This window comes from Callospermophilus lateralis, chromosome 11 (genome assembly GCF_048772815.1).
Source record: "Callospermophilus lateralis isolate mCalLat2 chromosome 11, mCalLat2.hap1, whole genome shotgun sequence".
Taxonomy (NCBI): Eukaryota; Metazoa; Chordata; class Mammalia; order Rodentia; family Sciuridae; genus Callospermophilus; species Callospermophilus lateralis.
The window spans coordinates 32564729-32579039 of record NC_135315.1 but is presented as its reverse complement, the minus strand read 5'-3'; the positions used below and the strand labels follow the sequence as shown (position 1 = coordinate 32579039).

The 14311-nt window shown below is 37.8% G+C and overlaps 1 protein-coding gene across 1 annotated transcript in view; it reads left to right on the top strand.

Moving 5' to 3' along the window:
- The window catches only part of Tex14 (testis expressed 14, intercellular bridge forming factor), a 76104-nt gene extending 70181 nt beyond the window's left edge, over nucleotides 1-5923 (top strand). The window contains exons 30-33 of the mRNA XM_076870244.1: nucleotides 787-879; nucleotides 3517-3626; nucleotides 4860-4911; nucleotides 5887-5923. Of these exons, the coding sequence (XP_076726359.1) occupies nucleotides 787-879; nucleotides 3517-3626; nucleotides 4860-4911; nucleotides 5887-5923 (292 nt within the window). The remainder of the gene's footprint in view (nucleotides 1-786; nucleotides 880-3516; nucleotides 3627-4859; nucleotides 4912-5886) is intronic.
- The last annotated feature ends 8388 nt before the right edge of the window (nucleotides 5924-14311 follow it).

Sequence of the window (14311 nt, the reverse complement as noted above, 5' to 3'; positions counted from 1 at the left end):
CTATCTCCCCCAAATGCTGTCATTAAAAATCTGTGCCATAATTTAAGGTAAAAAAATAATTTCTTTTTTTTTTTTTTTTTTTTTTTTTTTTTTGTGGGGCTGGGGATTGAACCCAGGGTCTTGTGCATGCTAGACAAGCACTCTACCAACTGAGCTATATCCCCAGCCCAAAGAATATTTCTTAAGAAGACCAAGTTAGGTTTGGCTACCCAAACATAAAATTCTTTGTACATGGTCAAAAGTTAGCTAATGTTATTGTCTCATCCTTTTCCAAAAGAACTGGTGGCAGTACTTACCACAGACATGCTCCACAGATGCTCGGACATTTCAGTGCTATGAATGGTTTGTCTAGGGACCAAGCTAGAGTGGAAGATATTTGGGGGATATTTTTCAGGCTTTCTTAAAACATCCTACTTTCATCTTCTAGCCTTAGAGGTAGTTCTTAGAAAAATAAGTAAAAAGCATATGCAATCTTGACTTAAGGTAGAAACTGACTTAATGACCTAGATTGAGACAAGAGTCAGCATTTGACGTTGGGAAGCAGTGATATCATGGATGCCATGGCTTTTTGTCAAGGGACCATGGGACTATTTTGTATACATTTAAATTAGATCTATGTGACCTCTGTGAGTCTACATACAGTCTGACCAAACTTACATTTCCTCAACTATATAGAGAAAGCACAGGTTTTAAAGTTTCTTGCCACTCTATAGAGTGTTATGTTTCCTTGTCAAGGGAGAGAGAAAAAGACTATTGTCACCATTCTCTTCACTTTCCCTTGGATAGAGCTCATTCTACTCTTGATGAAGATCTGGAAAGATGGTTTCAGCCATCTGAGGAGAGCATGGAGCAGCAGGACCCCCGCAAAGGCTCTACAAGGTTAGTATTCCCCATTGGAGGTTCTTCTTTTTTCCTTACATAAAATTTATATAATTCCTAAGGCATAGAAGTATTAGACTCCTATTTTCTTCTTTTTGAGGAAATGGGGCTAGGTTTTAGACTTCTTGGAGAATGAATGTCTGGTTATGGCATTAAATTGCTGTAGATAAGCCAGCCCTGACTCCAAGTGTCTGCATTCTCATACTTGTCTCTCTCCCTCCAGTCACCCACAGTGCTCAAGATGTTGATTAGCAAATTGATATCAGTATAGGAGAGCCCTCTAAGATTACTGTATTTTGTCCCTACTGATTTCAACCTTTTCATCAGGAAAGGCATGTTTATCAAATTTTTAGATAACAAATCTAGGATTGAGTGCTAATGTGATGGATGATAGACTGGGGATTCAAAATGGTATTGACAGATAAAGATAGCAGGGTATGGTGGCTCGTGCCTGTAATCCCAGCAGCTCTTGAGGTTGGGACAGGAGAATCTCAAGTTCAAAGCTAGCCTCAGCAACAGCAAGGTGCTAAACAACTCAGTGAGACTCTGCCTCTACATAAAACATAAAATAAGGCTGGGGATGTGGCTCTGTAGTTGAGTACCCCTAGTTCAATCCCTGGTACCAAAAAATAAATAAATAAAAAAAGATAAAGCTAGACACAATGGTGTATGCCTATAGTCACAGCTACTCAGGAGGCTGAGTAGGGAGGATCTCTTGAGCCCAGGAGTTCAAGGCCAGTCTGGGCATCTTTTTTAAAAAAAAAAAAAAAGATGAAGGTAAAAGATTCAAAAACAGAGTACTCCTGGGATACTTGGCCTGAAAAAAAATTTTAATTGAAAATTCTTACTCACTATAGTTACATTAATGGCAGGAATTCTTAGTTTTGTATACCAAGCACTTAACATGCGGCTTGAGACATAGTAACAATTCAATAAATTCTTGAAGGCATGGACATGACTCTCTACAGCACTAATAATGCATTGACCTTTTCAACAACTGCATTAACCTGATCATGGTGATTTTTGAGACCAGTAATGTGCTGTTTAGAGCACTCCTAGGGTGCAATGTGGGACTACTTTTTAGTGCCATATTTTAAGAGATATTAATAAACAGAATAGGGTAATCACAGAACACTCACACGTCTGCAAACCAGGTCATATGAGAACAGCTGAAGGAGCTGGGGAGGCTTAGCCTGAGAAGAGCAGATGGAGTGGAGAATTTGATATCTTCCCTCAAATACCTGAAATACTGTAAAGTGAAGAGAGTCAGCTTACTCTCTTCTGCCCCAAAGGACAGAAATAGTGACTAGAAATTACAGAGTAACTGACTTGTATTCAGTAAAACACTGACTTTCTAGTGGTCACAGCCACTGGATAGGGAGAGCAGCTGGCTTTCCAGTTACTTCAACAATGGCTACTGCTGCTCAGAAGAGACTGGATGAGACTCTGATCTGGGGCATTTGGACACAGGCAGAAGACAACTCAAACACCTCCTCCCACTCTTTTTAAATATTTTTTAGTTGTAGATGGACACAATACCTTTATTTTATTTATTTTTCTTTTTTTTAAATTATAGATGGGCAGAATGCCTTTTTTTGGTTGTTGTTTGATTTTTATCTGGTGCTGAGGATCAAACCCAGCACCTCATGCATTCTAAGCAAGTGCTCTACCCGTGAGCTACAGCCCCAGCCCTATTTATTTATTTTTATGTGGTGCTGAGAATCAGACTCAGTGCCTCACATGTGCTAGGCAAGTGCTCTACCACTAAGCTACAGCCCCAGCCCCTCCTCACCTCTGACCCTGTGATTCTGTTAGTGGAAGTTAAGAGAGGAAAAAAAGTCTCTTTTCACCCTTTCTGTTTAATTCTCATTCATTCTCTCTCTCTCTCTCTCTCTCTCTCTCTCTCTCTCTCTTTTTTTTTTTTTTTTGCTGGGGATTGAACCTAGGGCCTTACTCATGTTGGGCAAGCACTGAGTTATATCCCCAGCCCTTCTCATTTTACATATTTTGTTTTTACTGTCCATGAAATGAAAGCAGAAAAAGAATCCCTAAATAGTGTTAGGTTCAGCCAGCATCTCTTGAGCATTGACAATGAGCTGAACACTGCTAAGGCAGGAGGTGCACAGGGGGATCAATGACTCTGCCTTTAAGGAACTTATTGTTGAATGGGGGTTTCTGCTTAAAAGTTTAACAAATTTGTTCTTAAACTGTAAGATAGTCAAATTATTTAGACATTTCATATCAGAGGAAGGTGATCAAATGGTGGTCTTTTTCAAAACCACCAATTACGACATAAAATGAGGGTTTTTTTTTTTTCCCCCTTTGAGGCCAGCTATATTATCTAGTGGTTAAAAACAGAGTCTGATTAGGTTGGCTGTCTAGGTCAGATCCCAGCTCTAGAACTTAGTAGGTATGTAATATCTTTGTGCCTCAGTTTCCTTATCACAATGGGGGCATTGGAGGTAACTACTTCATATAGAGAATTAAGCGAGTTAACGGTACATTAGAGCTCTTAAACCAACACCTAGCCCAAAGGGAACACTGTGATACTCCTAATTGCTATGTTTCCTTCAGAGTACAGTCCTGCCCTTGGTTGTTATGTATGTGGTCTAATGCCCCAAATCATTGTTCTTAAAGGGAGAAAGCAACCAATGATCAAGAAGTTGGTGAAAAGCATAGAAAAAGGGAAAAAAGCATCAAGCCAGAGAGAAGGAAATCAGACAGCTTTTTAGGGGCTTCAGAAGAAGGTATGAATTAATGATTGTTTATAATGCAGTCTGCAGTCCTTAGGCTTTGATGAGCATCAAAGTTATTAAATAATGTTTCCCAAATATTATACACAATCTTCCTTCCTTTGATAATTTCTTTCCCCTTGTAGTTCAGTGTAGGTTTTCTGTTAATTGCTGATCATAGCTTCATCACAAAAACAGTAACAACAAGTTATATTTCTTAAAAAAAACCATTGGCTAATCTCATTGTCTGGAGAGATGTTTTGCTTCTAGTTGTCCAACATCTTCAAAAGAATTTTAAATTTAGCTTACATGTATGCTTCAGACTCCAGTAAGAAGTCATATATTATGGAATTTAAATTTCAAAAGTGTTTTAATAGAGCTTTAGGCTATTTACAAACAACAATCTCCTGTTTAAGAGACATTAACTCTGGGTTGGGATTGTGGCTCAGCAGTAGAGAGCTCCCCTAGCATGGGCGGGACCAGGGTTCGATCCTCAGCATAAAGATAAAGGCATTGTGTTGTGTCCATCTACACCTAAAAAAATAAATATTAAAAAAAACATTAACTCAGGTCATATGGTATCCCTTTCATCCTTTCCTCATTTAATTTTTCTACCTTGCTTTGTATCCCAGGATGCTGACTCTAGTGGACTGCCTCTCCCTGGCTTCCTGTTGGCCAAAGGGAGGCCCAGGCAAAAGAGCAGAGGGCAGAAGAGATGTTAAGGGGTTACTTTCCCTCCCTGCCTGTTTCAACACCTTGCATCTGATAGAAGTGGTATTCCTTCACAAGCACAGCTTCTATAAGCAGCCATTCTTTCCCAGTTCCAGCTGTCCTCTCATCCCCATTCCTCAGTCCCTTCAGACCTAGGTTTCCCATTACTGCTAGTCGCAGAATGCCTTGCCATTCCTTTTCTTGTTCCCTGAACCTTTGTAAGTAGTTACTTCATTAAGTAATCTTTATCTGTATTTGCCATGGGTACATTTTGTTTCCTCCAGAACCTTGACTAGAGTGTATGGGCTTTTAGTTAGTATTTGCGAATTAGTGTCATTGGTGTCCATTGCTGTGGCAAAGAGCTGCAGAATATTAGGAGGGAAAGCCATTAACCATTCTGCCTCTATAGAACAACTACTGTAGGTAAAACAGTTTACACTAAACTAGAGAGAACACTAATGTGAATTCTGAATTCTGACACTCTTTGACCTAGAAAGTAATCAGGTTGTTTTTTTCTTCCTCTTATATTTCACCAAGATGAACTAAAACCGTGTTTTTGGAAGCGACTGGGTTGGTCTGAACCATCCAGGTAATGAGATATCCTGTGTTTATAGGTTAAAGTTTACCATTTACATAAGCAAATTGAAATATTCACTGGTTTCTAAATAAACATTGAGACCAAGTTGGGGCTGTAGATCAGTGGCAGAATGTTTGCCTAGCATGTGTGAGGCACTGGGTTCGATCCTCAGTACCACATAAAAATAAAGGCATTCTGTTCATTTACAATCACAAAAAAATAAAATAAATTGCTCAGTTTATAGATACATGTTTCTGTTTATTAAAAAAGGTGAAATTAATTCTAACTTTATTTAAATAAGTAGTAGAAGCATCCTGAGAATACTTTTCATACAGAAGGTATACATAAGTTACTGCTGTCAATTGCTTTGTATCATTTTTGCATTTCCATTATAAGTTGCTGATCATAATCTCCCTTGATTACAAATATCAAGATCCCTGGGCTGGGGATGTGGCTCAAGCGGTAACACGCTCACCTGGTTTCGATCCTCAGCACCACATAAAAATAAAGATGTTGTATCCACCAAAAACTGAAAAATAAATATTAAAAAAAAGAAATATCAAAATCCCTTTTCCTTAAATTCAGTAGAACAGAAAGAAGATGTTGTTTGTATCTTTTGAAAAAATGTATGTAGGGTTGGGGCTGTAGTTCAGTGTTAGAGTGCCTGCCTTGCACGTGTGAGGTACTGGGTTTGATCCTTAGCACCACATAAAAATATATTGTGTCCATAAAAAAGTATGTATTGGGAAGGGCACAGTGGTGCACATCTGTAGTCCCAGTGATTTAGGAGGCTGAAGCAGGAGGGTCACAAGCTCAAGGCTAGCCTGTCTCAAATAAAGCATTTGAGATGCTTAGGGATGTATCAGGATCTGAGTTCAACTCCCAGCACCACACAAAAAATAAAAACAAAAACAATAGTAATAAAAAGCATATATATCAACTGGAAACTTTTTTTTTCTTTTTGTCTTTTAAAACATGTAAACACAGGATAATTGTGCTGGATCAGAGTGACTTGTCAGATTGACTGGAAATGGATCACAGATGGATTCTGACCCAAGTTTGAGCATCTTGGTTGTGAGCTCTTCTTTCTTCTGCTGCAGTTGCCATTGGGGCAGTGGTTCCAGTTCCTTAACTCACAATTTGTTCAGCTGCTACAGTAGACATAATGGTTTGGCCCCATCTGTGGGCAGCATATGTAACCATTTGTTTTTCAATCAAATTTCTGAAAAGTGTAAGGTAGTTGCAATTTTAAAATTTTCTCATTGTGCTCAGAATGATTTTTGGTTTTGTTGGTGTTAATTTTTTTGAATATTTTAACTCCTGTTATATAATAAAATGTTTATTTTCAATACCATTTAGGTTCCAGCTATATATTTTTGTGTTTGAGTTTAAGAATCGGGGGTGGGGGGTGGGGAAAGGAACTTCTATTCAAAATCCTTCGATTTCTGTTACAGGGTTTGGCACGTGGGCAGCTACCTTCATATATGCTGGTACCAGTTGTCCCTGTTTTATCACAGAAATACTGCCCAGCCTTTTGGCTGGGATTGCCCTATTCCCATTCCAGCTAGAAGTAACTTAGTAAGAGATAACAAAATGCTAAGATTTTTTTGAACTGTTCAAGGTAAACAACATCTTCATGTGTTTTTGATTGTGAATCTCACATCATTAGTGTACTACAAGAATGAAATTGTGGTAATACTATTCACAACATTTTGTTTAGCTTAGCCTCTTTTGATTCCTGGCCTATGTGTAGCTAGCCTGATTTTTAGAGGGTTTATATCTTTCATTACCTCCCATTTGGAATCTTCATATATGAATAGAAACCCTCTCTTGGAAACTATGTGCTACACTGCAGTACTTACCAGCTAGCATTTTGTTCTGCCTTGGTGAGTAAGTAGCAGGCCTGCTGTTTGTGAAAACTGAATAGTTCCTATTGTGAGTAGTGCCCAGAAAATTTGCCCTGCACAGATAAAATGGGAAGGTACAAGTCTGTTTGGCTATTTTATAGCAAGAAAACAGTTGCTTGCCATTGTATCCAGCAGAAAACCACCAGAAAACAAATTCATTTATAAATAATACTTTGAGAAATACAGATATTTATAATACATAGTCTTTCTGTCAAACAACTTATTATAATTGATGAGACAGAACCAACATAAGTAAAAATATAAGGTCTAATAGCAGATATACAATGATAAATGGTGACTTATGTTATTATCTGTTAGTATGCATCAAGGATTGCCGCAGTCTGGCTGGGCACAAAATCATGAGCGACTCACAGCCTTGTAGATTCAAACAGCAATTCTTTATTCTCGAACTCACACCGACACTCTACAATCACGTTCTGGGGAAATCCACGTTCTGGGCAAAATTCACACACTCCACCGGGCTCTGAATCCCAAATACTCTCTGAATCCTGCGAGAACTCAAGGAGCGGGTACGCCTGAGGCAGCAGGATACGCTCTATTCCCAGCAGGATACACCTTAAACCTGAAACCGCCCTAAACCCAAGGAGTGGGATACTCCCTAATACCAGCAGGATACACCCTAAACCTGGATCCGCCCTGGTCCTTGAGGAAGGTCACCTTACATGCAATGTCACTGCAAATGACCTGGGTCCAATATGGAGAGTCCTTCCTCTAAGCAACATTGGGTAGGCTGACAAAGAAATTGCCATGCGTCATTCCTCCTTGGCAATGGCTCTCAGCAAAGGATATAGGTCCTACACCAACTCCCTGTAATAAGGGTTGTAATCTATCCACACAGAAAATTCTTTTATTTGGCCCATGACTGTAAAAAATAGTGGTCAGTATTAGTAATCATAATGTTGATATATATTATTTGTTATTTTCCTGCACATGGGAGTCCCACTGTTTCTTTAGTATGCTGCTTCTTTCACTCATCAGCTATTTCAAACTGTCATCTCTTACTTCCTATCAATACTCAACAGATGACTTCAGAGAAAATATAAGCCCTCAGGTGGGAGTTAACTCAGCTTCCTGCCACCAAAACTCCAAACATAATTACCTATATCCCTGTAGAACAGAAGTTGTTGTAGGTAAAGCAGTCAATACTGGACTGTACATATTTTTTCCGCTCTCCTCCCTGTTTTAATAAAGGCGGTGTCCCTCTTCCTATCCTTAGGTCAATCTCATCTTCTGTCCACTCAGGGTTTTCCTTCTGAGGTTAGCATTTCTCTTTTTAGTAGCTTCAACCTTCTTTATTAGCTTCTTTTCATAAGCATTAACACACTTAGCTTTTCCTGTCTTTAAAAAAGTATTCCCTGGATCCCACCTTTCCTTCTACCTACTATACCATCCTTCTCCTCCCACAGCAATTCTAGAAACATTCTACATCTGTTATCTTTAGTATCTCACCTCCCACTCTTCTCAACCCACTCGAATTCTACTCCTTCCATTCTCTAGCAGTCACTAAGGTCACTGGTGACTTCCATATTCCTAAATTCCTCAGTCACTTTGACCCCATTGTCAGTTTCTCTTTCAGTCTGTCCTCTTAGCTTCCTTGATGTTGCATACTGTTACTTCTTCTCGCGCGCGCTCTCTCTCTCTCTCTCTGGTTACTTCACCTCACCCTCCTTTACAGGCTCTGCCTTTGTCTTTTCTCACTGCAAGTTTTCCTCCTAAGCAACATAGTTTATTCCCATGATTTTAGTTAGCACCTATGGACTAACAATTTCAGATTTGTATTTAAAGTGTATGACCAGACCTCTATTATGAGCTATCTTATCTCTTATACTTCAGGTATCTTACTGATATACCCAATATTGAACTAATGCTATAAAGACAATAAATAGGTTAAAAGTAATAGTAAATGCTGTAGGGGAGGCATCTTAACATCAGGTGTTCAGGTGAAACTATTCTAAAGAAGGGATATTTGGGCTTTGGTTGGAATCATGAGAAAGAGCCAGTCTTACAACTCTGAAGGTAAGTTTTCCCCAACAAGGGAGTTGACTGGAAGGAAGTAAGGATGGAAACTGAGCAAGGGGATTATAAAACTATGGCCAAACGTGGAAATCCAGTGGAAGGTTCAAAGCCAGGGGACAGGAAGTAGGGTAAAAGCATTTTTAAAACTTTCTTTAGTACTCTAATTTTTTTCTCCAAAACAATCTTTTCATTTATTTTTATATGCAAAATGATATTTTTATGTACAAAGATAATCGTTTCATTTCCTTGTCCAGAACTTTGCCCATTGCTTCTAGAAATATGAAACTTTTCTCAATTCTTCAAATATATGGCACATGTTATTCTTGACTAGAATATGCCTCTCCTCAACTAACTACTTCATTGTTTGGTTTTAGCTTTCACTTTACTTTTTTAAAGAAATTTTCTGAAATCCCTGAAGCTTAGTCTAGGTTAGGGACCTCTGAAATTCTTCCTTAGCAGCCTGCCTGCCTTTTCCCAACCCACACATAGACCATATTCCATAAGGCCAGGAATTATGTCTAAGTTGTTCACTGAGTTATTGCCACTTACATATATTAGGTGCTCAGCAAATATTTGTTAACTGGACAATTATTTTTAATCTTCACAATACCACTAAAAGTTATTATTCTAGGGGAGGCTTCTTAAGTTCCCATAACCTACCTAGGATCATACTGGAGCAAACATATTTTGAATTCTTAAACGGTAGTCTTCCATGATTGGAGTTCAAAGTATGATTATGAAAGTTAAATAAGAGCTAAATTCAGACTAAAACTCTTTAAGCTCCATTCCTATCTCCTCATCTAGTCTGTGGGTTTGATGCTGAGTTTTTGTAACATACTGAGTCCTTCACTTTTCCTCAAGATGGGAAAGCAGACATGTAACAAATTCCAGACATACAGTAGATGAAGATTGGCTTACTAGAAAAATAATAAGCAACCTTGCTTAAGCAAAGAAAAAATAAACATTGGCTAACTAATGAATTAAATCACTAAAGCACCCTTGGAAAACTAGGATTATTAGGACATTTCAGATTTGTTTTTTACTCATACATGTTGGTGTTAAAAGTGGGTTATAGTGAGGTATCCCCAAGAAAGAGCTTAGAAATAAGATGGTCCTATGGAAGTTAAGTAAGCAAACCCCACTCTCTAACTTAAGACTGTTAATTGTATAGTTGCTATTCTTGGATATGATTTGTTCCCCAAAATTTCATGTGCTGGAGGCTTGTTCCTTAATGTAATGGTATTGAGAGGTGGTGGAACCTAGGGAAGTGGTGGGACCTAGTAAAGTAGGCCCTTAAGGGCACCAACTTGTGTCCTGAAGTCGGGTAGGTGTTGTGAGTCTAGATTGGTTACTGCTGGAGTAGGTTTTGATATATAAAGTGAATTTAGCTTTCTTGGATAGCCTTCTTGCTTTCTCTCTTGTCATCTGACACCGATCCCCCTCACGTGTGCTCCCACTACATGACACTATCTGCTCTCACCAGAAGCTGATGCCAGCACCATCCTCTTAGATTAACAGAACTGAAAACTAAATAAATCTGTTATCTTCATATAGTACCAAGACTTAGATACTTTGTTATAGCCACATTAAATATTAAATAGAGTAGGGCAATAGTGGAGTAGGAGTTTATAAATGAAAAGGACTTTATAAATGTTTGATGGAAGCAATACTGAAAAGCATGTACTACTACATACTTAGGAATAGTGTAAAGTTCAATAATTAACAGTATGGCATCAACATAGAAATGAATATTTATAGAATATAAAAAGAGTTCAAAGAAAGAACTAAAGTAAAAAGTTTTGGGAATTTAGAATATGAAATAATGTGTATCAAGTTAGATAATTTAACAAATGATAATGGGATATCTGACCAAACATTTGGAAAAACATAAAAGCTGAGTCCTTATACCAAAAAAAAATGTCTGATTAATAAAAATTTTAATTAAAAATAAATACATAAACCTTAAGAAATATGTGACAATTTTATTAATCTTAGAGTGGGTTCAAAGTGAAGAGATTTTTGAATTTTACTATATAAAAATGTAAAATTTTGGGCTGGGGTGGTGAGCTTAGTGGTAGAGTGCTCACCTAGTGAGCGCGAGGCACTGGGTTCAATCCTCAGCACCACATGAAAATAAAAGTAATGGGAGCTGGGGTTGTGGCTCAGTGGTGGAGTACTTGCCTAGCATGTGTGAGGTACTGGGTTCAAGTCTCAGCACCACATATAAATAAATAAAGTTCATTGACAACTAAAAAAGTTAAAAATAAAGGTATTACGTCCACCTACAACTAAAAAATAGATTTTTTTTAAATGTAAGGGCTGGGGCTGTAGCTCAGTGGCAGAGAACTTGCCTAGCATGTGTGAGGCACTGGGTTCGATCCTCAGCACCACATAAAAATAACAAAATAAGGCATTCTGTCCATCTACAACTACAAAATTAATTAATTAATTAATTAAAAAATATAAAATAATGGCTGAATGAGGATAAAGTCAACAAATGATAGAGTTGCAATATATTGTATGACTAAAAGGTTTATATTCCTAATATCCAAAGAGATCTAATAACTTCTAAGAAAAAGACAAACACCTTAATGGAAAAACATGCAAAGAGCAATTCAGAAAAGAAGCATAACAAAGGGCATGGGGTTGTGGCTCAGTGGTAGAGCACTTGCCTAGCATGTGAGAGGCACTGGGTTAGAATCTTAGCACTGCATTATAAATAAACAAGTAAAATGGGGGCCATCAACAACTAATAAAAGTATTTTTTAAAAAAGAAGCATAACAAGTAACCAGTTAGCATATTAAAAGATGTCTAGTTTCACTGATAATCAAAAATGTAAATTAAAATAAGATAACTAAAGAGGAAAAATATCGGTAAGATCTAAGTTTGGTGGGAGAGTGGGGAATCAAGCATCTGTGTTGGGGATATGAATTGGTGCCACTTATCTACAGAGAGATTTTTGAGTATGTATTTTAAATGTGAATGTTTTTTGATCCAGAAATACCATTTAGACCAGCACTTCACAAATTTTATTTTACAGACAATCACCTGGAAATCTTTGTTGCATGTCTGTAATTCTAGCCACTCAGGAGGCTGAGGCAGGAGGAACGCAGGTTTGAACTCATGCTGTGAAGACAATAAATAGGTTAAAACCACAGAATAGATGAAGAGATGGGGATGGGGTTCAATGAGTTTTAAGCCTGGGCAACCTAAGCAAGACCCTGTCTCAAAAAAATGAAAAGGGCTGAGAATGTAGCTCAGTGGTATAGTGCCATGGTTTCTATCATTGGCATAAATTAAGTAAGTAAGAAAGAAAATAAATAAATAAATGTATATTCTGGAATTGAGGTCTGAGGTGATGTCCAAGCTTTTGCTTGTCTACCACTCTCCCAGGTGGTACTTGGGCTGCTGGTTCATGCACCCCGTGAATAGAATTCAGAGGTCTTTATCTTAAAACAATGGTCTTTAACCATAATTGTACATAGAATCATCTGAGGCATTTTTAACAAATACTGATGCTCAGGCTTACCACCATCTGATTTATTTCAGTAGAGGCAGAAAAGGGGCCTTTAAAAGCTCTTCAGGAGGACTGAGGTTATTGCTCAATGGTAGAGTACTTGCCTTGTATGTGTGAGACACTGGGTTTAATTCTCAGAACCATATAAAATAAATAAATAAAGGTACACTCAACTGAAAAAAAAATGTATACAAAAAAACTCTTCAGGAGAGGCCAGGATAAAGATTTTTGGAACCAGAGATTAATCTCAGGGGGACTTAACTACTGAGCCACATCCCCAGTTATTTTTTATTTTATTTAGAGACACGGTCTCACTGAGTTGCTTAGGGCCTTGATAAATTACTGAGGCTAGCTCTGAACTCAAGATCCTCAGCCTCCTGAGCCATTGGGATTACAGGCATGTGCCACCACATCTCACTCTAGGATAAAGAACTATTGTCCTGGGCTGGGGATGTGGCTCAAGTGGTAGCGCACTCGCCTGGCACGCGTGCGGCCCGGGTTCGATCCTCAGCACCACATACAAACAAAGATGTTGTGTCCCCCCAAAACTAAAAAATAAATATTGAAATTCTCTCTCTCACACTCTCTCTAAAAAAGAAATACTATTGTCCTAAGGAGAAAAAGATATAATTACATAAAAGGATGTTTATTTCAGTGTTGTTTATAATTTTGAAAAACTGGAAACAAGCCAAGTGCCCAGCAATAAAAGGTTGGTTTAAAAAAATAATAGAGGGGCTGAAGTTGTGGCTCAGTGGTAGAGCACTTGCCTAGCATGCACGAGGCCCTGGGTTCAATCCTCAGCACTACATAAAAATAAGAAAATAAAATAAGGGTATTGTGTCCAACTACAACTAAAAAAAATATTTAAAAAATAATAGAATGAATTTATCAACAACTTTATGGAATAATGCTACAGTACTATGCTAGTAGGTATAATAGGGCCCTATAAATTTATAAACAAATATCTACATATGGAAGTGTATAGAAAGATATATGGAAAGATGCTTATTAAAATAGTAAACTGGGGGCTGGGGTTATAGCTAAGTGGTAATGCACTTGCCTAGCATGTGTGAGGCACTGGGTTCAATTCTCAGTACCACATATAAATAAACAAAATAAAGGTCCATCAACATCTAAAAAATATAAAAAAGATAGGTATAGTGGGCTGGGCACAGTGGCACATACCTGTAATCCCACCAGCTCGGGAGATTGAGGCAGGAGGATCACAAATTCAAAGCCAGCCTAAGCAACTTAGCAAGAGCCTGTCTTCAAATAAAATATAAAAAGGGCTGGGGATGTTGCTCAGTGGTTAAGCACGCCTGGGTTTAATCCCAGGTACAAAAAAAAAAAAAAAAAAAAAAAAAAAGAAAGAAAGAAATAGTTAAAAGTGGTTCTTTGGGTGATTTCATTTTTTGCAATTCCTTCTACAAAAAAAACTTTGAATCTAGGGGAGAAAAAAAGGTTTAGGAATTCTTAAAACTAAAATCAATGGGAAAGAGGACTATAATGTCATAATTAGTAATGAACAATTTTATAACTCATTAGAAGAAAAATGTTTAACAGAAGAGAATGGTCAGTATAGAGCACAGAAAATGAGGTGGACCACTAATTACCTTGATAACCCTTTGGAGTAAATAACAGAAATGTTGGATATGATAGGGTCTATGTCCAAAAGACAGGTAAGGGACCTATAAAAGGGAGAGAAAGACAACAGACTTTTATCCAGAATAGTCCTCCACATTGGAAAGTCACTATTCTAATCAAGAGGAACCAAAGTCCAGCTGATTGGATTGCTGACAGGAGAGGATCATGAGAAAGGACCCAAACATTTATTGTGTGTCACCCACATACCAGGAAGTGGTTTCCAGATGAAGAAACTAAGACTCAGGTAAGTCAGGTAACATGTACAAGGTATACAATTAGTCATTTATAATTGAAACTGATACTAAA